We start from the raw sequence: 23,063 nt of genomic DNA, 5'->3' as shown, positions 1-23,063 counted from the left end.
ATTATTAAAAATGTAAATTTAACTACGATTTTTGGTTAAAACGAATTATTTGAAAAATGTCTTAATATTAATTATATTACTATTTATAAACCATTTATCAACCATTTTTATTGATTAAAGATTAAAGAAAAAAAACCATGAAATTTCACTTTTTAAACCTTGTATTCTAGTATTTTGCTTTTAGAAAATTCTTTTAATTGCCTAAAATTAAATTGAAAGTGAAACTATATTGTTATATTATATTGCAATTAATCTAACCCCTTTCTAAAGCCTACAAATTTGGTTCAAAAACCCCTTTGCAGCCGCCCTTGCCTACGCCCCTGACCACGCCCACGAAATCGAAGATGAAAAAGTGCAAAAAGAATAAAAATAAGAAGAGCTTTTAGCAGACACACGGGCTCCACCCGATTGGATTGAGCCTCCACTAAGCCCCAAAGCCGCGTAACCGTTTCGCGGTTTCAAACTCCACTAAGGCCGAGGGATAAGAAAAACAAGCATACTTTTTTGGGCACATTTTGAAATTGTATAAATTTATTTAATATACATAGTGTGTTCTGGTATGATTGTGGGTGGTGAGTGAAATGGGGGGATATAAATGTTGGCTTGAAATAAAGTTAGTTACTTATGGACTAGCAAAAAAAATATATATGTATCCAATTCTCTTAGGTGTAGTGTACAAAAAAAAGACACATAAGAAAAGAAACAAAATATGTAAATTATATATAGATTATGTGAGTGTGGTATTGTTGTTGTTATTAATCCAATTACTTACAATTTCCATATATTTATATGGGCCTATATAGACTTAGTTTCAGTTTTTTTTTCAGTTCTTGTTTCAGCCATTAATTGATGTTCCTTCTTCATAAATTGCATGTGTTTTCCTACATAAATGTTGCTAATAACCGTTCTATACAGAGGACTTAACTTAAATTTATTTAAACTATTGCTGCTGTGGTAACTAAAATGTACTAACGACCGATGAACAAGAATCGTTTGTATATATAGCATATAGGCTTGTTGATTAGTTGGTTTTAGTTGCTTGCTTGGTTTTACTTTTCATATTCTTTTGTTTTGTGTAGTGTTGTGTTGCCTTTGGCGCCTCGCTCAGTCTTCGGTCCTTGGATTATTGTCCTTATCTGATGTTGGCAAACAGATTCAGCACGGATTTGTTCTCCTTCTGGCTGCGCGCCTTGCTGAAAACGTTCCAGAATCGCAGCGTCTCGTCGCCGGCGCCCGTAACGATGGCCTCGCCATCGGGACTGAGTGCCAAGTAGAGCACGCGATACGAGTGGCCCGTCAGCTTGGCCACCTGCGTCAGCGACGGGTACTTCCAGACGAGTATCTGGTTCTGCGAGTAGCCGTGCGTGGAGACCAGCTCCGAGGAGTGCTTGGACCAGGCAAGATTGCACACCTGCGAGCCCGTGTCCACGCACTGCATGGGCTGGCCCGTCAGCGTGTTCCAGAAGCGGATGCACCGGTCCGCCGTCCCGCCGCCGCTGGCCAAAAGTCCGTGGTGGTGCGGCGACCAGGCGATCGCCTTCACGGCCGCCATGTGCTCCGTGTACGATTGCACGGGATTCACGGAATGCTGGTTCCACACATACAGCCGATTGTCGTTGCCGCCACTGGCCAAGTACTGATTGTCCGGCGACCATTTCAGTCCGCACACCTCCTGCCGATGCCCGGCCAGCCGTCGCTCCGACTGCAGCTGCGGCGTCCGCGTGTCGCGCTGGATAATCCAGCGATCGCGGGATCCGCTCGATAGGATGTCACTGTTCCAGGCCAGCGCACCCACGCGTGCCGAGTGGCCGTTGAGCTTGTTGATCTGCTTGTTGGCCGCCACATCCCAGACGGTCACGTAGCCGTGGTGGGTGCCCACGGCCACCGTGTTGCCGCGCTCGTTCCACGACACCGAGGTCACCGTATTCGCATCCGGACTGAGATCACACAGGCGGGTAACCTAGAAGGGCAGAGGAGATTGATTAAGATCATGATTAAGGGATTTCCTCGTAGATTAACTCACCTGACTCGTGCAGGCGCTCCACAGGTAGACACAGCTGCCCAGGCCCACGGCCAGGACATTCTGCGATGACCAGTCGACCAGATTCAGATAGAAGTCGTCCTGCAGCTCCGGCGCATCCAGCACCTTGAAGGGTATGCGCGATATCTTGCGCGTGGCCTTGCGGGGCGATCGCAGCAGCTTCTGGCTTTTGGCGCTAACGGGAGACAATGAGTACGGGCACTCGCCATTGTAGTCCTGAAAGAAAAAGCAAGAATATAAGTTTGAGTAAGTGGATTCGAAAATAGAAGCTTAGTTTTAGATTGGCTTGGATTGATTGTACAAGCAATTAGCAGCTGGCGTTCCAGTTGCTGCAGCAGAGCAAGAAATTGCCAAAGCAAATGCCCATCTCAATTGGGGGCTCTGTGAAAAAAAGAGGGAAAAAGCGGAGTTCGCTTTGTTTGCTGGCCGCGTACTTGGCGTTCAGCAATTAACGCCATCGTGCTAAGAGTTGCGACCGCGTCGTAATCCCTCCCCCTGGTCACAAGCTACTCCTCCTCCCCATCAGACGCCTCACCTTCTATCGTACACCTAACGAAAAGATAGCTATGGTATCTAAAATCTATGTAGATCTAAAAAATAAATGCGGTTGTCTCATAAAATATTAAAAAAAAACTTGTAAATAATGTAATATTATAATAAGATATCACAACCGTACTTATATAATATCATATGTAAATCTAAAATCTATGTATCGAAATCTCATTAATAAAAGTGGAAATGTCTTTTGAAAAATCTATATAAATCTCATTAAAAAGTGTGTGTTATCATATCATATATAAATATAAAAATATTTATGTATCTAAATCTCACAAAAAATGGGATTGTCTTTAAAATCCAGAAATATTATAAAATAAACTTAGAAATAAGAAGAGTGAATTTTAAATAATGTAATATTATATCATATATAAAATCTAAAATATCCAAAATCGATCTATATCTCATATCAAAATACGGTTATCTATTGAAAACATTGATTAAATGAATTATTAACAAATATATTATAATGTAATAATTGTAATTAAAGACAAATAATGGGTTTCAAATATTACAATAATATATTATATAGTTCTTCTTCACTTGAGACCGGAAATATATAAACTGAATATATAAACAAACTTCGTGTTTTAAGTACAAATATCTCTGTGTAGCACTTACAATTCGCATTTGGCACACATTCCGCTTCGCTGGGAGCTCTTTTGTTTGCATAGAAAATGCGGGCAGAGCAGAGAAGTGTGTTAAGCGTATGCGTAAAAAGGGCCAGTAGTTAAAGTCATCGGACCTCCACCTCTGCCCCTCTTACGCAACCAAATTACATTTGAAATGCGTGAGTCTCGAAAACTATTCAAGCCTAAACGGAATTGTGCGTGCCAAATGCAATGTGGGAAAAATGAAGAAAAGTTCGTGGCGGATGGAGATGTAAATTTAATGAATAGGGTGCTTTCTCTGGAATATTTTACAAGGGAGTATACAACTCTAAATGCATTCTATTAAAAGGGAAGAATATTCCCCATTCGTTTCCGTGTCGCAAGACATTTGTTTTTAATTTATGAAAATGAATTCCCAGGTTGATTCCTAGATTTCCCTTTCAAAAGAATTATAATCTTAAAACATACACCGAAAATTTATACACAAATTCCACATTACTTGGATAACAATTAATTTATAGAAATGATTAAAATAAAGTTCTGCACATTCGTGTCGACTAATCGCTACCATTTTTGAGCTGAGTAATAAGTTGACGCATGGGTTTCACAGTCATTTTTAAAACTTTAAAAAAAGTTAACTTGTTATAAATACTTGAAGCTCGACTCATGTCGCATATCGCTTTTCGTAATGCCCGAAATGTAGTTTGGTTTCTTTTATTTGGAACGGCATTTGTCATTATGGGTTTGGTCAGGTTCTCTCGCGCTTACGACTCCGATAAAGTGAGCAAACATCCCGGCAAACATAGCGAACCCCCAGATAAAGTGAACACGTAAGTGTGCACATATCGGAATACCATATGGGGTGTATGGTAGATAGGGTTGAGGTGCTTTGACCTGACCCCAAAAAAAAAGAAGCACTTGACGTCATGCCGCCACTCTTAATTCGTTTAGCAAATTAAAATGAAAATTTAATTCAATTAGCAGAGAGAGGCCAAAAGCAAACGAGATGAGAAACACAGAACTTAATTACAGAACTTGGTTTGGGTATTTTTGGGATTTTTTTTAGATATATATATCTTAATAAATGAGTGCGTGTGTGGAGATCTTAATGGTCACTTTACACTTTGGAAAAAAATGGCATTACAGAAATATATCACCGCAAAAAAGAAGCCAGCAATTTAATGGTTTTCGGGGTCTTTGCTTCCATTTTCTGGGAATGTTATGAAGGCAGTTAAAAAACTTCAGATACCCCTGATTCCCCTTTTTGACCACCAACCACTCTATAAAGCGTACAAGCAACTGCCATTAAATTTAAATGTTTTTCGATGCCATGCAGGGCGCAGAAAAAAAAGAAAGAAAAAAAGCGAGGTGGTAAGCCTATTAGAAATTCAATTGTTAAAACGCTTTAAGTTCGAGGGGGATAAAGGGGGTTAAAGGGGCCGTAAAGCCCACTGACAAATGACCAAAGGAAATCCGACAACTGGTAACCGATTAAAATCGCACAGTGAGCTCTTGTTTTAACCTTGCGGCTTTACCTATTTATCAGATATTTTTCAACTTTTTAGTTTGCTTTTTAACTTTTTTTGCCTGTTTTTAAGATTTTGATAACATTTTTTTTACTATTTTAATTACAATATTTAGCGTAGTCTGTTTTCTATGATTTCCTGTGGTTTTACAATCAATATTTTTCGAACATTTATTTTATTATTTTCCAAGATTTTATAATCATATTTTGTGTATATAAATCTTTTGAAATGTGTAATTTTAGTCCCTAAGTTGGTAATGGTTTTATTTAATTAGTGGCTTTCTGTTAATTGCAGTACAGTCTGGTACAAAATAGAATGTCACAGTGCCGCAAAACAATCATCATTCATTCATTCCGCTCAGCAAACGCCAAACAAAAAACAAAAATGCGAGTTGCTAGCAAAAAAAGAAGAAAAAAACCAACTTGCCGGCCGGCATTTGTTGTTAAGTCTTGCTTTTTTATATCTTCTATATTTTTACTCTTTTTGTTTGTGGGCGGCGCTTGGAGGCAGGCTTATAAATTAAACAAATAAACAACCAACCAGCAGCGAGAACTGAGAAATGAAATGAGAAAAAATACAACAAAAATACAAGAAACAAAAAAAGAAGGGGGGGAAATAAAAGCGTGATTTTAAAAAGAAGTGGTTAACCCATGTTTAATGGTAATGCTGAACCTGTCGCTCCGATCGTTTGGGATCTCGGTTCGGATCGTAGGATCTCGGACCAACTTAATCACGCTGCCACGAAAATAGTCATCGCTAATGCGATGTTAATGCAAATGTCTGCTGCATAAATTAATAATTATAATAACAATAAAAGCGGAGACAACAAAAACAAACTATAAACGATGAGATTTCGATGGTATGGGTTGGTATCGTATGGTATGATATGGGGGCTGGTGAGTAGTCGGTTTTCTATAATTCCCCTTAATGGCTATTCGAAATGGGCAGCCAGACGGATGGAAAAAAAAATAATACAACAGCAGGTGCACGAAATCGGTTGGTAAAGGGGTGTTAAATTATAGTTACTTAAAGCAGCAGTGATTGGATTGTTGAAAAAAAAAAGAAATAATAGTAATTACTCAAATATAAATAGCTGGCACGAAATTCACAACTCTACGAGTAGAAGAAAAAGTAATTAAATCTGAGAAATTACAACGAAAACTTTAACAGGCTTTCAAAACCATTAAAAAAATATAGTAATTCAAAGAGATAAAAATATAAAAGAATAGTATCACTCTAATTTCTAATTAATACTATAAATATTCTAATCAAAATAGATTACCACACATATTTCCTACAATATTTGACTAACAATGAACCCCCATTCATAGAGAACTAAAAATTCCAACATACTTCTTTCAACTCGTCAATGAACCCAAAAACCCAAACCAATCCCCAATTTTTCAATCAAAACAATGGCAAACGTCTAAAAAAGTGTTGAGACCATATATTTCGGTGACTGCTGGACAACGAGAAACTACTGTACGAAAAAACCTTAGGAGATTGGACTCCCTCCTCCCACCTTCAACTACATTATTTATGACAATAACTTTGCGACCGCACATAATTGAATTACATATTGTTTGTTGTGACCACAGAGGCATATGGAATATGAAAAAGTGAAAAACATAAGGGCCCTATGAAAAAAAAAGGGGAGTGGCGTGTTAATTGTGTGGGCGTGATATAGATGAATGGACGGCGATTTGTGGGTGAGTAATTGAGCTGGGGCGACAGACAGAGAAAATCGAGTTAGCTCTCGACAGTTGCCAATTGGCAAAAGCATTAGGCCCAAAAGAAATCAACTCGCTATTAATCAAGAACCAAAAAAAATGAAAAAGAGTTGCTCCAAGTGATTTCATCCCTCTTTTCGTGGGTTAAATGGGCACACAGAGATCTCAGTTATTGACTCAAGTGTCGTTTTAGACCACTGAAGTAGTAGTTGAAGATGGAGAATTCTGTGGTCCGGTCTCTTTGAACCACTTCAAGTTTCGTTTCTTTCAGTCTTTCCATTAAATATATATACCCTGTTATTACAATGGGACGTTTGGGTACTCATAAAAAATATATTTCTTATAAAAAAAATCCTATTTCAACCTATAAATAGACCTTAAAAATACCCAAGAAGACATAACTTTTCATATTAAAAATATTTAAAATTATTTAACTGGATGGAAGTGAAGTAGAATATAATTCTTATAAAAACATCCTAAATCAACCTGTAAACAATACGACACCTTGACATAAGAAAATCTTAAAATATTCCAGGAAAATATACGTTTGTTTAGGAAAATGCAATTAATCTAGTAAAAGAAAAAAAAAAAAAAACCTATTAATCTAAGCGACCCAATTCAAAGGGTATTCACCGCGTCGCTTTCAAATAAACGTCTATTTTTGTTGTATTTTTATCTGAAGTGAGTGCGTGTGTTGCTCACTTATTTGTTTCCAACTCGCTTTTGTTATTTTTGTTGGCCATTTGGCTGTTGGCTGCTGATGATTTTTCTACCGCTTCTGCTGCTACGGCAACGTGTCAACTGTCAAAAATCAGTCAAAGCAAAATATCCAACAAAGTCAAGAAGGGCAAAAGACAACGACGGACGGACGGTCGGTCAGCGGACGTGCCCCACACGTACCTCTTTATTTATTTTTTCATTTAATTTTTTTTTTCAGCATTTTACCGAGCGGCCAATTGAGGCAACATAAATCTGATAAGCAGGCAAATATGTCAGGTCTGCAATAATAATAATTATGATCGAGGATGGCGATAATGTTGACGGGGGAGATCACCGGCGTAGCCACGAATCTAATGACAAGTGGCAATAGTTTCCCCCCACTTCACATCTGTATTTCTGTTTCTGTTTGTTTTTATCTATTTATCTACTTTATTTTTGGTCCAAACACTTGAACAATCAGTCCACCAGCTATATGTATATATATGTATACAATTAAATGACGATGGAGTAGATCTATATACTACTTATATGGACGGGGAGAGATCTCCAAACACGTTGGCCATCATCACGCGCGCACTGGAATCAAAGAGAGTGTGTTCACCTCGGGTTTTGGTCGAACAACTTTTCTCCCGATTCGTCTTAGACTATAAGACTTTTCACAAAACAAAAAAAACCGGTTTCCACGGATCAATAGATTCTTAGATGGACGCAGAAGGGGAGTCATGAATGCCGGTCAAGATTTTTCCCGGCAGGGAAAACGTTTTTGGAGGAAAATCACAGAGACAAGTTTATCAAATACCTATTTTTCAAAATATTACTGCAAGAATTGAACAAACCTAAACAGAATTCACAAAAAATCTCCATTTCCCACGACCTCATCTCTCTTGCTGTTTATTCAACTTTCCGTTTGAGATCTTTTCTTTTTCATCTCAAGGGAGTATAAGAAAACCTCAATTAACACCGACTGCAAATTCAATTAAATGCATTCTGCAGCACACAATGCCCCTGTGAAACTGTGAAACCTCAATCAAAAGTCAAATTCGCTGACCTTTATAGCTTAGAGAATTCCCAGCATTTTTATGGGGGACATTTTCTACACAAAAACGAAATTTAGTAGATTTTATGATACCTATAATTTCGATATTTTTTGCAAACGATATATTTAGTTTTACTAAATATTCCGATCTCAAAACATAAAACAACATTTTGTTGATACATCAATATTTAAACCGTTCTTTCTTTGAACTAAAAAATCGATATTTTCGATCATTAACATTTCGATTATTTTGATAATTTTGCAGAAATCTCTAGTTTTATTTATTACCTACTTTCATTCTCAGTTACCTTAAATCTAAGTATCGTTTTTAGCGAAACTTCTCTCCAAATTAAAACCAACATAAAAAAACCTCCGGGTAAATGAAAAATGTTAATGGAAAACTCACCTGCTTGGTGGGTGACTGGTACTTGAAGAGACTCCGCTTCGCGGCCGGCGTGTAGGCATTCTCATTCCGCTCCTCGCCGGCGGTCTTCACATCGTCGATCGCCGATCCCAGGAGCTCGTTCTTCAGGAGGCAGGAGTAGGCCAGACTATCGCGTGCCGTTTCCCCGCAGTCCCGCTGCTTCTTGCTCGTCTGCGGCGAGTTGTCATTGGACTTGTTGATCGACGCGAAGTTCGTCTGCCAGTTGTTGTTCGCTCTGCAGAAAAAAGGCGGAAAAGATAGGAAAACACGAAAATGTTAATGCAATGAAAATGCCATTAATTATCGCTAGAACAGGAAGAACCTAGGCGGTCATGGGGCGTAGCTAGGATTTCACAAAAAAGGGGGATTATATTTCAGATTTTATGTCTATACTTTCTTGAATTATTTAATTTTTGTTTGTAATTTTCAAAAATATTATTAAATCTTTGAATAAATTAATAAATGAATTTAGAAGATTTCCCCCTAATTTCCCCATTTTTTTCTTAGATTTTTCGACGACCATGACCGAAGGAAGATATCGTTTCGTTGCAACAATGGGATAAAGAAGAAAAGTAAATGAGAACATCAAAAAATACTTAGCCTTACATAAATAATTTATATAAAAACCCCACAATGGAATCATGGGAGGGCACTTCACAACTCACAGAACGTAGACTAAATAAATTTATGCAAACGCGTTCAAATTCAATTTAGCCATATCGTCTGGCACATTATTCCCCACCAGGCAAAACAATTGTTATTATTTCTGCCCATTAAAAACATAAAAAACGTGTGCAACGTGCAAAAAAATTATTGACGGTCGAATTGTGCAAAATTGGCGAAACACAACAACTGAAAATAATAATCATTTGCCATGAAATTTGGCCAAGTGTGAGAGAATTGCACTGCACTGTGAAAAACTGTTTACGAATGCAATAAGCGTTGGCTTTTGTTGGTTTTTGCTGTATTATTTTTTGTACATTTGAGGATCCCCCCCTTTTTTGATGATTATATCTGGCAAACGCATTTGAAGTGCTCACTTCCACCTCGAATAAATCAAATTTCATAAACGGATGGGGGACACATAAAATTGAGCGAGGAAAAATATACATATAGGTATTAGGTATATACAAAATGCAGGCGCGACGAATGACAATTCAATCAAAAGGGGGCTAAAACCTCTATCGAGTTTCGGCAAAAGGAAAAAAAAATAAACATCTCTTAACCGGAAACTAATTAAGTTTCAACGCGGTAATTAGCCATCTGAAAAATGTTTCGCTTCTTTTGCTGGCCAACTTTTTGCTGAACTCTCACGTCGTCTTTGGGTTTTTGTCATTAAACCCAAAAACAAAACGAAGAAAAAACCTAAGTTGGCACACAACAAAGTTCAAATTTCCCCGTTTTCCCATGAAGTTTTTAGTTATTCACTTTGTCTTTTCCCTTCTTTCCTCCTTTTCGTGTTTTCTTTCTACGCGGAACTCATTAGCGAGTGAAGATGAAAAATATTCAAGTTCTTTGGCCAACAGCGGTGCCAATTTTTGGTTTCTTTGGGCTGAAGAGCCTACAGATTGTGGCCAAATGCAGGAAGAAATATTTCAAATATGCATATAAGAATTTACTTTACTGTTTCATAACCCAAAAATAAAACAAATGAAACCAGAACATACTAACAAAATTAAATTGAGTCCCCAAAAAATATTTCTTAAATGGTGAAATAAAATATGAGTTTTTTCTCTTCTTTTCTTTTCTTTACTACTTAAAAAAAATATTTTAACATTAAAACCCACTGGTTTTCCGCCTATTACAATTATATTTATGTAAATTACGGCTGACCATGTTTGTCGTTCGTGTTTGTTGCTTTATGTGTGTATAGTTGTTGTTTCTGTTTGTCGGCGGACATTGAATTACCGTTAGCTAAACAAGGGGCAGCCAGGCGGGAAATTCTTAGGTTGGTAATTTGTATCCGCCGTTGATTATTCTTTTTTCGCCAGTTCTTTCGCCTTGAAAGCGGAAAAGATGACGTAGCAAAAAGAATAACGGCTTGTGCAGAGTTCAATGCACTCAATTAAAATTACAAAATATTACTATGCCAACCATTAAAGTTGTAACACATTGGTATTGGGGTCTACAAAGGTTTTAATAATGTTTACAACTTATTTGGAAATAATTTCACTAGTTAAAGTCTAAAATATTAAAAAAAAAAAATTTTTTTTAATCATTTTTAAAAATTTTATAAATAAAAGCCCAAAATCCAACTCACCTGCAGGGTATGAAGCGATCGAGTGATGTGGGCGTGGTTGACGACTCGAGGTTGTCGAACAGATTTCGGGCCACGGGACTGCAGTGCTTCAGGATGCGTTTCTCATATTCGGGGCTAAACATCTTATCGGCTATTGTTACTAGCCACGTGCCCTCGCCTGTGCTTTTCGTTTACTTGGAACGCCTTTGGTTTTCAAAAATATAACACAAATTTAACCAAACAAAACTTGGAAAAATAAAACTCCAATTAAAAAAAAAACAAAAATTTTTAAATCTGGTAGAAAATATATATACGAATTATATACGAGTGCTGCAAGAGAGAAGAACAGATAAACATAATTAATTAGAATGGTTTCTCTATTTTTTTTTTCGAATTTGAATAAAATTGTAATTTATTTGTGGTGTTTTTTCGTGTTTTTTGTTGACTACAACGACATTTTGGCTTTAAAGCCATTAATCAACGTCTGGGATTGAATTTGGGCTTTGGGCCTGGCTAATCAGCCCGGCAATTGCCTTTCTATTTTCGAGTCTTTTTCGCACCCATTTCGTTGGGGGCGTATCAATCACAGAATAGAATAGAATAAATAGGGGCGACGAGGAGACAGCGAGTTGGCTGTCATGTATTTTGGATGTATCTTCCCTCGGTTGCGTTCTGCATACGAAAAGAAATTTCAAAAAAAATACTGATCTTAAAGATCGAAGCTTGAAATACCACCAAAGAGCTAACAAAATATACATATAATATTTAATTTAATATGTAATATTAAAAGTAACTCTGATTTACAATTTATTTTGTAGCCACAAAATTGTAAAAGAAATATGATCGGCCCTTTCGGCTGCTAATTAGATCCGCCCCAGCGATCTATTCGAAATTCCGAGGCCCCTTCTCCACTTTTTTTCTATAGAGCTCTTTTCTTTTATATTTCTGGCGTGCTCGGTGGTAATTAATTTATGGGCGTTAAGTGTTGCTTGTTTGCGGCGGCGCTGCAAGCTTTCCTCCTTTGGACTAGGTGTTTTCTCCCGGTTTTTAGGAACCCTTAGAGCCACAGCCGCGTAACCAGAAACCGAAACGGAAAACTTACTCAGGCCAAACACTTCCGCATCGAGGTAAGTAGAAGTAGTACTGCGCTAGTTTTTTTTCCGTTTTTCTATTAAATTTTACGATTTTTTTGCTTTAGAAAATATATAAAATATATGTAGACACCGATACGGAGAACTATAAACTGAGGACTGTCAACAGACAACAACCGACAGGTTACTGATCCAACTCCAAAATAAAACTCACTTTTTCGTCGGCTGTCGGGGGTTGAATGAAGATAGAGATAAAGCTATTGACTCGCAGGTACCGCCCTCGGCAGGTACTGAAAACTCCGAGTGCTGATAACTTCGAATACCGATACAAAGTAAACATTTGTTTCCCAAAATATACACACATGTGCATGTATACCTACTTGTATTAATATTAATCCATGACTCAAGCCCCGGGAACATAATTAAAGCCGGCGACTTACTGCCGATAAGCGAGAAATGGAGGCACTAGCGATAAGGCTAAGAAGGAGGCGCCTTATAATACCCGATATGGGGTGTTGTAGGGGGATACTTTGGGGTAGGGTTCGATAACAGGCGTGTGAAAGTTGGGGTAGTGTAAATAAAAAAGGGGGAATATTCTTGGATTTACCAGTAGTGCCCTCTGGGGGAGGTGTAAATAGGCTTACGAAATGGGAAACCCCTAGTAAACAAGAAAAGGCTTTTTCTCAATTGAAGAAAATGATATCACACTTTTATGATATGTGATCTACTAGATTTTCTTCAATTTATATTTAATTGAGGAGGATCCAAGCCATGTAACTTTTAGGTTTTATAGGAAATATTTATAAATAATGATCATAAATAACGTGATCAGCTAAATAGTTTTTAAGGATCCACGATGGATAATATTTATTTTTTTTAATTATTATTTAAGGGGAATATATTGAGTTAAAAATATATATTTAAAATTCTAGGTTTCTTTTCTAAGATTTAGACTATTAAACGGACTTTATCAAGACCAAAAGTAAACAAATTATAGGGGATTTTTCTGGGGGGTTGAATTACCACCCCCTTGGCTGCTTTTATGATCCCGTTCGCCCCCTCTCTGTCGCACCCAGTGCATTCGATGGAAGGTGACACGTCGCTCGGGGGAGAGTCACTTTCCACTTTCCACGACCCCGCTCTCTCTCCCTCCCCCTCCCGCACACTCACACCAGGCGATCAAGGACAATGAACCTGGCCTCTTGCCGTCCCCCTCACTCCGTCTGCGATCTAAGACAATCTGTTTATATTCTGTCCATGTGCTTGTACTATTTTTAGTGCACGTTGTTGTGGCTGCTGGAAGTGGAAGGTCAGCTTGGAGGGAGGGATAAAGATAAAGAGCGCTCCGTGGGAGAAGAAAATGCCAAGGAAATTCCAGGCACTATAAATACGAGAAAACCGCAGTGGGCGATAAGAAGTACAAGTCCGAGTCCGTGGGATGTGGTTACTGTGGCTTCTTTTCATACACTTTGATTCCTTATCAAAAATGAACACTGGAATGATAACGGACCACAGACAACAACAACCCCCTTTTTCCAGTGGGAAGGCGAGAGGGAGACGGGCTGAGGTTGCATGGGAATAATCGATGGCCGTAGCAACTTTTCGGTTGCAATTATGTCAAGGACATCGCGCATCTAATAAGCCAAAAGCAGACTGCGTTTAAATATTTAACTTGGCAATTTGCAGTCACCTATGTATGTACTTTTTTCACCATTGTTATTGCTTTTCCTATTGTGCAGAGAGCGAGAGAGGGAGAGAGGGTGAGATCGCACTACTCTCCCAGGCCCCGTCGCCCCGTCCCGCTCGCACACAATGTACAGCTAGCAGTGGAAAACGCAATGGAGGGGAGCGGCGGAGCGAGGGAGAGGGGAGAAAATGACGGTTAACTGTGCCAGACGCACAGACGTAACCGTTAAAACACACCGACGCACAAACACAGGCACACTTTTCCACACTTTTCACGTTTTCCACCGCCTAGCTTGCGCTTTCCACTTACTTTTTTGAAAGTTTTACGCGCTAAAGACGGTTAATTTTGATTCTCGGCCAGCAGGACGCTACGCAAACGCGTTCTTTTCCTGCGCTTCCCGTTTGTTTGTTGTTTGTCGCCGCTGCCGCTGGAAAACCCCGTCGCTCTGGGGGTTGTTGTGGCCGTCGCTCGGAGTTTGAGTCTCGTTACACGGGCGGTTTCTTGCTCTACGTTCGTGACGGCGGTGCGCGGATTCGAGTTGGTCGGCTGCGCTGCTACATTACAACAAAAAAGGTTGCGTTTTTCACAAACAAGCTGGTTGAAACGGGAGGAATTGACTAAAAAATGCCAGGAAACCGCGAGGGCTGCAGAGTCATCGGTGGAGCGATGATGGTCACCCTTTTCGGAAGTATCGATGTACTATCGCCGTCTATCAGTGTTTTCACATCCCTAATTAACGGCGTTTTCTAACAGAAATGTTAAGATGCAACGTTTTCTTACATTGGCAGAGCAGCGGCAGAGCATCGGCAGCGACGCCAATGTAAGAAAACGTTGCATCTTAACATTTTCTGCTAAAAAGAGAGCGGTGAAAGAGAGGATTGCAATAGGAGAGAAGCATCGATGGTATTCCTTTTACTATAAAATTGCTGAGAATTAAAGATAAAATTTAAAAAATACCTAAGTTGTTTTTATTGCTTTCTTAAAAAGCCGAGTTGCTGTCGTTAGTCCGCCAAGAAGTAATCATACTAAGTACTAATATGTTGATACTTTAATTAAATAAGCCTGATATTTTTGTCAATTAAATATTGGACAGCTGACCAAACTTTTATCAGTTTAAAGAATACCCTAGATATTTCTCTTTTGTATTCCTACATTACAACAAAAAAGGTTGCGTTTTTCACAAACAAGCTGGGTTGAAACGGGAGGAACTGCCTAAAAAATACCAGGAAACCGCGAGGGCTGCAGAGTCGTCGGTGGAGCGATAATGGTCACACTGTTTGCAAGTAGCGATGTTTTATCGTGGACTATCGGTGTTTTCACATCCCTAAGCACAGTTCGTTTTTTACATTCTACACTTTTTTACATTTTACATCAACGGTTGCCGCGCCACTCATTTTAACAGAAATGTTAAGATACGAAAACGTTGTCGAAAACGTTGCGTCGCTGCCGAAGCTCTGCCGCTGCTCTGCCAATGTAAGAAAACGTTGCATCTTAACATTTTCTGCTAAAAAGAGAGCGGTGAAAGAGAGGATTGCAATGGGAGAGAAGCATCGATGGTATTCCTTTTACTATGGAATTGCTGAAAATTAAATATGAAATTTAAAAAATACCTAAGTTGTTTCTGTTGCTTTTTTAAAATGCCGAGCCTAAATACTTTATACAATTTTCGATTTCTTTGTCGGTGGCTGTCGAGAATTGTTAGATTTTAGCCAAATAATTCAATCTGTGGTAATAAGTACTAATTTGTTGATATTTTAGTTAAATAAGCCTCGAGGATGCAGTTTTGCTGATATTTTTGTCAGTTAAATATTGGACAGCTGACCAAACATTTAACAGTTTAAGCGATACCCTAGATATGTTTTGTCGTTGACTATCGGTGTTTCTACATTGCTAAAATGAGTGGCGCTGCAACCGTTGATGTAAAATGTAAAAAAGTGTAGAATGTAAAAAACGAACTGTGCTTACACTGAAATACATTTTGTATACCCTTGCCAGAGGGTATTGTATTTTTGGTCAGAAGTTTAAAGGTCGATAAAGTATATATGTTCTTGATCAGGATCACTAGGTCGACCTCAGTTTAAAAGCTAGTAATCGGAAACCTTCAGTCGTCCTAAAGTATGTAAACAGATCAAATTTGAAAAGCACACGGATCGGATATATTTGTTTCAGCAAAAAAAAACAAACTGCAAAAATTCAATTTTTATCAAAAACCCAGATTCCAATTTTTAACAAAAAAATTATTACTTTTTTGAGTGTAACAATGTAAATATTTATCAAATTATGGATTGTCATACCTTTCTGAACTCGCTAATAAATTTCCAATCGATTGGCATTAAAACCTGGACAATTTATTTTTTGGCCACAAAAAAAAATTAAAATTGGCGAAAATTTTATTTTTCCAATATCACCCGGAAAGTGTTATGGATTTATTTCTTATTTTATTATCTGTTCAAAACAGTTTTCATTTTTGGTGTAAGCCCACATTTGACCAAGTAGAAGTACTTAATTATTTGTTTCCTTCCTTTTCCAAATATTTACCATTTGAAAACTTCCAAAATCATTCCCCCAATTAATAAAGAAGACTCCAATTAATTATGCAAAAATATCATATGTATTTCATTGGATAATGACAATGCTTAATGCACGTGAGCGCGATGACATGAAATTAATACGCAAACGCAAGTAGTAAACGTCTTACAAACGAAGCACAAAAAAAAGAAGGGTAAGTGATTAAAGTAATTAGCATCTCTCGTGTTAACTTAACTTATGAGCTAGCTTAGTCAACTTAGCGTAAAAAATATAAACCATAAATACTTTCCGATGTTGTGTTGTGTGGTTCCTAAACTCACAATCGATTTAATTAGAAAAAGGGCATTTATATTGAGGAAAACTGTCGGATGTTGGAGAACTGCTTACTGCAGGCAATACAAAAAATATATATATATATCTCTACTATATACTAACTGCGATTTATAGCTACACTATGAATTTGTTTTATTGTTTAGGCTTAGGTATAAATATATTTATATATGTGTGTATATTATGTGGTTTATATAGCTTCTTCTATATACAATAAAACGATATATCCGATGTCTGCGTGTGTGTGTTGTGCACATAAAAAAATCTGTTAGATTACACAATTTAGCATTTTGGATAAAGTAGAACTAGGATTTTAGGTTTTCCGTTGCTTGGGATTTGTACTTGCAAGTTGCTCGCCCCGCTTGATTTTGGGTTTTATTTTTTTTTTGTTATTCTAACGCCTTCGCGTGGCCACCGGGGATGCGGTTAAAGATGCTGGTCCTGGTGATCCTGCTGCAGATCCTGGGGCTGCTCCTCCTCCCGCTGCCGCCGCCCTGCTCCTGGCACTATAGCAACTAATGGCTGTTATCAGGTTGCCGCCGGAGTTGCCGCTGCTGCTCCTCAGCGACCACCGCTTGTTCAGGTGATCCGCCGCCGCCGCCAGAGCAGCGGTATAAGCCCGCGTTCCAATGGCCAGCGTGGGTACCGCTGCATTCAGCTTCTTGGGCGAAGGTGGCGGTCGCGCGGAAATGGCTCCTCCATTGCAGGCCTGCAGGCGATTGGGTTTCGAGTTGGAGGAGGAGGAGGATCCTCCACCGCCACTTCCGCTGGCCGCGGCACTCAGAGTGCTGCGTCGCAGGCTCCTCCGCTGCTCGCGATCCTCGTGACTGCGCTTCAGGCGACCCGCTCCATTTCCCCTCGGCGTGCTGACTGGATTGTTTGGACTGGCAAAACCGCCGGGAGAACTGCCTCCACCGGCTGACGTAGATGAGTTGCCAACGGGAGTGGCTGCTCCTCCGCTGCCCGCTGAAACCGGAACATTTCGCGTCCTCAGCGTTCGCTTGGTCATATCCAAACCGAGTTGCAGGCCCAAACTGCAGAGACTGCTGCGCAGCTGCCTCTTGCTCACGCCACCGCTGGCTGTCAAGCTGTGGCTGCGTCGGGTCATCATCATGGAGCTGCTGCTGCCGGGCACATTGCCACCGCTCGAACTGGCCACGCTGCGTCGTCGAGTGGCGGCTGTAGCGGAATTGCTACCGCTGCTCGCTGATCCACCGCCGCCCACTCGATTCTCTGCCGGATTCCCAGATGATCCGGCTGCCACTGTTCCACTGCCATCGCCATAGGCCACCAGGGACTTGGGTTTGCCGTGCCTGAACATCTGGCGACGACGCGTCTGCATGTGCTGGTGATTCTCGTTGGGTACATTGCGATAGCGTCGCATTTGGCGGATTCGCGGGGCGGACATGGACTCGCCACTCGGTTGGTGATTCGGCGATTCAGCGGCGATTTCGGTTTCCTGCAGCTTCTGGATCTGCTCAAATAGATAGTGCACAGTGTGGGCATCCTCTTTGTGGATTTCGGCCACTGTTTCCAGAACGGCAGCGAGTCCTGGCTTCTTCTCCATCTCAACTTGAAGCTTTTTTGGATCTGGATCCACTAGAGTGGGTGTGGCGGGCAGCGTGGAGCTCACTTCGTTGTCCTGCAGCTCCTGTTCGTGTACATGTTCCTTTTCCTGTTCCATTTCTACTTCTATCTTCTGCTCCTCCACTTCCTCTATCGCTGCACTCCACTCAACAGCATCGGCCACTTCCACTGGGAAGGCGGCAAACTCCGCCGAACTGCTGATGGCCTCCATTTGCTGCTCGCGCTGCAGCTGTTGCTCCAGGGCCACCTGCTCCTCCTCGGCCCGCTCCTGCTGCAGCAGGGCGTCCAGTTCGAGCAGCTCCGCCGGCTGTTGGGGCCACGATGATGACGCTGATGATGTGGATGCCTCGGTCAGACGCTCCCTTTCGCGCCTGGTCTCCAGCTGGGTCAGCGAATAGCCCTCCTGTTGCTGGTAGTGCTGCTGCTCCTGGATAATCTCAAACATGCTGCGATCCACCACCACGGATGGCGAAGAATGCTGCTCGGCTGCGGCTGCAGCGGCCGCCGCTGAGCGGGATCGGGCCTCCTGCTCTTCCTGCTCGTTCAAAAGGGTATTGTAGGATTCGGCAAAACTATAGCTACTCTCCAAATGCTGCTCCAGTTCGCTGAGCTCTCGATTCTCAGCCCTTTCCGCTGGACTTGGACTTATCGGAACGGGCGGCACTATGCTGTCGGCGTAGATGGCGCACTTGTCGATGCTGGTGTGCGAATACATGTCCAATCGATCTGGTTCGGGATCGGGATCGGGCTCAGGTTCGGTTTCGCCACTCCAGGAATTGTTAATCGTTGACTTGCGCCACGTTTTGCGCGGACTAAACAGACTCTGCTGCAAGAGACCAACCGGCTTGAGCAGCTCCTCCTCCTCCGAATGCTCCTCCTCCACCGTTTCGTCATCCTCATCGGGCTCATCTTCGTCCAGGCCAAAGTAATCGAAATCACGAAAGGCTTCGGGCGGCAAATGCCGCTTGGCCAAGGCACTGTACGGCTGTTCCAGCACATATTCATCCTCCTCGATCAGAAAGTCGGGGTAATTGTTCTCCGCATCCAGCGGCGGCAGCTCCTCGTCGTCCTCCTCCAGCAGGAGTTCCACCTCCAGGTCGGTATCGCGTGCCAACGCCGATTGCGAACGCGCCGGCGTTGTGGTGGTTGCATTATTGTGGGCAGCTGGCGATAATATCACAGTCACAACGGACGTATTGTCGGCCCGCATCTTCTTGGCGGCCCAGGTCTTGAGGGCCTGATCCACCAGCGCCTTGCTGGGATTCATAACGTCCTGTTCGTTGAGTATCTCGCCGATCAGATGCTCCTTGCGCACACTGTCCACCGCCTCCTGGGCGGTCACCACGTTCCACAGGCCGTCGGTGCCGAAGATTAGGCATCTGCAATAGATTTAATAGCGAATTAATGTGTTTTCTAAGAAATCTTGAAGAGAAATACCCACCTAAAGGTACTGGGATCGATTTTAACCACCTTGACATCCGGATCGGGACTCACGACAAACTCCTTGAAGCGGGAATTGTAGCTCCACAGATCGCCCAGCGAACGGGCAACGGCCAGAAAGGGTATATCGTCCACCAGAGTCCTCCGACGAATGGGACCGCGATGCATGGGATCCCTGGGTCGATTCCATACCACTCGCGGAACTCCCGACTTGATGGCCACATTGCCGCCGGCTCGCTGGATTCGCGTCTTCTCGGCCAGCGATTCCGGCTTGTGATCCGTGGTCAGAGGTCGTGCCCGCCAGTTGCGTTCGCCCTTGTTCTGGTAGCCCAAAACTATCCCGGAATCGCCCACATGACCAATGTAGATCTTCTCGCGACGCATAAAGGCCACTGTGGCGGTGGTGCCAGCGGTGCTCAGGTGGCCATTGGCGGTGCGGGGCCAGTTTTCTGTGGGATTGGAATTGGGAAATCAATAAATAATTGTGTTTTCTTCAAATAAAATAAATTTTACTTTAACAAATAATCAGATTAGCTGATAGTTTCATGGGATCGGGTATCTTTTTTTATTAGATTGTAAGTTCAATGGAATAATATTTGTAGAATAAGATGTAATAGAATTTTATACTTGAAAACTATATAATAAATATAGATTTCACCCCCTTGTGAAATTGTTAAATACAGGAAAACTTGAAGTAAATACTGAAATAAGTTTAAATCATATAAGATAATGGTGATATAAAATATTTATAATCTTCACCTAAGCTAAAAACTAATATTTTACTTTATTTTAAGCAAAAACCTTAACAAGTTTTTTATTATATCTAAATTTATTTTGGGGTTTTCCTAAACAAGCAAAATGTATTTTTAAAATGAAAACAAAAATATCTGTGTCACCATGACAATTCCCGCTAAAAGATTTAATAATAAGATTAAAGATTTTTCAAAAGAAACATCATATCGTGAAAACAGGTATTTTCGAAGGACCTTGGAATTTTGGCGGTAAAATGGATATGCAGGAATATCAAAACATCATCAAATATTGATGTTTTCCCCCACTAAGCGCACACAGATACACACATGTATCCGCGTTTCTGGCATCCCTTGGATTTCTGTGTACTTTGTTTTTGTTATGTGAAGAGGAAATGGGCACACATTTATTTTCTCTATCCAACCTCTCTCTCGCTCACCCTCTCTGTCTCCCTCTTTCTCGCATTTCGAAACGCCTTCGAGAGTTCGCGCCACCATATAGTGGCACCGCTCTAACTCACAGCGGGGTTGCCATGCTTGGCGAGAGTACAGCCATATGGCAAGCCCGTGGAATATTCCACTGGCGATAAGTGTGTCTGTGTGTGTATCTGTATCTTTTTTCGGTGTGGGCTGAGCATAGAGATGAGCGATTGAACGATGGTTGAGTCACCGCCGCCGCACACACGGTTGCATAATTACCTAGAGATGGGAGACCCAGGGGAGCTGCTGGGGATTTGGGGTCATTTGTTTGTGGGGGGATGAAATGGCAACCCTGATAACGGGGATTTACCCACCAAATGGCAGTTATTAAATCTGAAGCGCGGGCTTAGGTACAAATTTTTTAAACTTTTGAAAATATAATAGGAATCTTTACTCACCTTGCTCCCGCCACATGGCGAAATGTGTGGCGATATAGCCCTCGCGTATGGCCGTTAGGACATCCTCATCCCGATCCGACCAGAACTGCTTCCGCTTGACAATCTCGAGCATGAGGTGTTCCTTGGCGAAGAAGGCGGCTTCGGGGCCGCCGTGGCCGTCGTATATGCCGAAAAATGCATATTCCAGTTCGTGGGTGATCGGCGACTCTTGATAGGCCACCGAGAACTGATCTTCCATGTATTTCCGACCGCCCTGGCTGCATTGTCCCGTTACGCGCATATTGACGCCCAGGGAGGAGCACGGGGAGGGATTGGAATGGGAGTTGGAATTGGAGGTGGAAGCACTGGAACTGGAGTTGGAATTGCTGCTGCTGCTGCTGGAACTGCTGCTGGAACAACTGCTCTCTGGAAGTGATCGCGCTGGAACGACGGCCGCCGAGCGGCGCAAACGACTTTGTGCCGCTCCACCGCCGCCCCGAAAGCGATGTTCCTGTTTCTTTGGGTTTAAAGGCTTCGCTGGTGATCCCCCCTCCACATCCACCTCCATTTCCTCCGACTCCTCTGCCGCTGCTACTTCCAGGACGGGAACTTCCCTCTCCCCTTCCAGTTCCTGTTCTCTTCCCGCTGCCGGCGCCACAACAACAACAACACTACTGCTGCTGGCATCCAGTGCTGGATGGCACCCACTGTTATTGTTATTGTTGCTGCTGCCGCCGCCGTGGCGAGAAGAGGACAACTGCTGCTGCTTGTTATCCGCGTAGTAGTTGATAATATCGTATTCCAGGCACGGCTGTTCATCCGCCTCCGCATCCTGGAAGGTACCGCTAAACGTGGCGGCCGTCTCCTTCAGCCGAACTACCGTTCTTTCAATGGCCGACTTGATGAGGCATCTGTTGGTATTGGTAGTGGTTGTGGTCGCATGGCTGCTGCTACTCCTATTATTATTGGCGGGCAACATCTTCGCTCGGTTATTTGTTGCTCCTCCGCTGTGCTTTTGTTTTTGTTTATGTTGCCGTTGCGCTGGTGCCGCTCCTGCTTCCTCTTCTTCCTCCTAGTCACGCAGTGTTGTAATTTCCGATGACATTTGGCACTCTCACACACACGTACGGGAGCAGCACAAAAAAACAATAAAAACCATATATATATAAAGTACAAGAAAAGGCGATTTGGCTCTCTGTCTCGCTCTGGCCGACCCGGCGCTCACAGGCAGAGCAAGCGAGACGACTATCGTGACGCCCGTGTCTGTTTGTGTTGTGTATTTACGTTCGCCACTGTGCCCGTGTGTGTGAGTGCTCCATCTAGCGTATTTAGTATTTTGTGTTTGCAATTGGCCGCCAAAACTGATGAATTTTCCCTTGTTTCGAGTGGGGAGTACGGGTCCTGTGGTCTCTGGATTGCACGGGGCAGATTGCGCCCCCGTTGCGACGAAGACGAAGAAGACTCAATGCCAGGGCGCGCGGTTTCACCTTGATGATTTGTTGTTTGCCAGCATTTTCTGCCGTTGTTTCTCCGCTTGTTCGCCCAGCACTTGCGCACTTTTCCCCTTTTCTTTCCCTTTTTTGGTTGCTAGCACGTACACATCCACACACACAACAACAAAATTCACGGTAAATTGTTTAACAAAAATTGTGTTGAAAAAAAATCAAATAGAAAGCGTGTGACCGTTGTGAAAGTAGGCGGAAATACCACGATAGCTCGTGGGTGGGGAGCGGACTAATCGATGGCTGCGATGGTTGTAATCGATTGATGTTCGGGAAGTTTTGGGAACAAATATTTTTGTACTAAGCTAGGTTTTGAAAATATTTAGAGCAGTTACCGAGCATTTTAAATTAGGACGTAGTTCCATTTATTTTGGCGTCCTGATTAGGGTTATTGCTGGATTACGTCAAC

The 23,063-nt window shown here is 41.7% G+C and overlaps 2 protein-coding genes across 3 annotated transcripts; both read right to left on the bottom strand.

Annotated features, from left to right (window-relative positions):
• Window positions 1-500: 500 nt before the first annotated feature.
• Window positions 501-14,214, bottom strand: fzr (fizzy and cell division cycle 20 related). 2 transcript variants are annotated; one of them, XM_017137889.3, is made up of 5 exons: window positions 13,970-14,214; window positions 10,904-11,212; window positions 8,626-8,878; window positions 2,024-2,257; window positions 501-1,960 (listed from the first exon to the last, which is right to left on the bottom strand). In XM_017137889.3, exons 2-5 carry the CDS (start codon window positions 11,023-11,025, stop codon window positions 1,133-1,135), a joined length of 1,437 nt encoding a protein of 478 aa, XP_016993378.1. In that variant the 5' UTR covers window positions 11,026-11,212; window positions 13,970-14,214; the 3' UTR covers window positions 501-1,132. The 2 variants fall into 2 exon arrangements, with proteins under 2 accessions (XP_016993378.1, XP_070074624.1); XM_070218523.1 differs by lacking the exon at window positions 13,970-14,214 and adding an exon at window positions 11,985-12,126.
• A 2,034-nt stretch (window positions 14,215-16,248) lies between these two features.
• On the bottom strand, window positions 16,249-22,867 carry Pp2C1 (protein phosphatase 2C). Its single transcript, XM_017137883.3, has 3 exons — window positions 21,174-22,867; window positions 19,548-19,995; window positions 16,249-19,485 (listed from the first exon to the last, which is right to left on the bottom strand). Exons 1-3 carry the CDS (start codon window positions 22,129-22,131, stop codon window positions 16,914-16,916), a joined length of 3,978 nt encoding a protein of 1,325 aa, XP_016993372.2. The 5' UTR covers window positions 22,132-22,867; the 3' UTR covers window positions 16,249-16,913.
• Between the last annotated feature and the right edge of the window lie 196 nt (window positions 22,868-23,063).

The sequence above is a fragment of the Drosophila takahashii genome, chromosome X (genome assembly GCF_030179915.1).
Source record: "Drosophila takahashii strain IR98-3 E-12201 chromosome X, DtakHiC1v2, whole genome shotgun sequence".
NCBI classification, from domain to species: Eukaryota; Metazoa; Arthropoda; class Insecta; order Diptera; family Drosophilidae; genus Drosophila; species Drosophila takahashii.
Note: the sequence above shows the minus strand (reverse complement) of the source record. Positions and strands in the feature narration are given on the sequence as shown.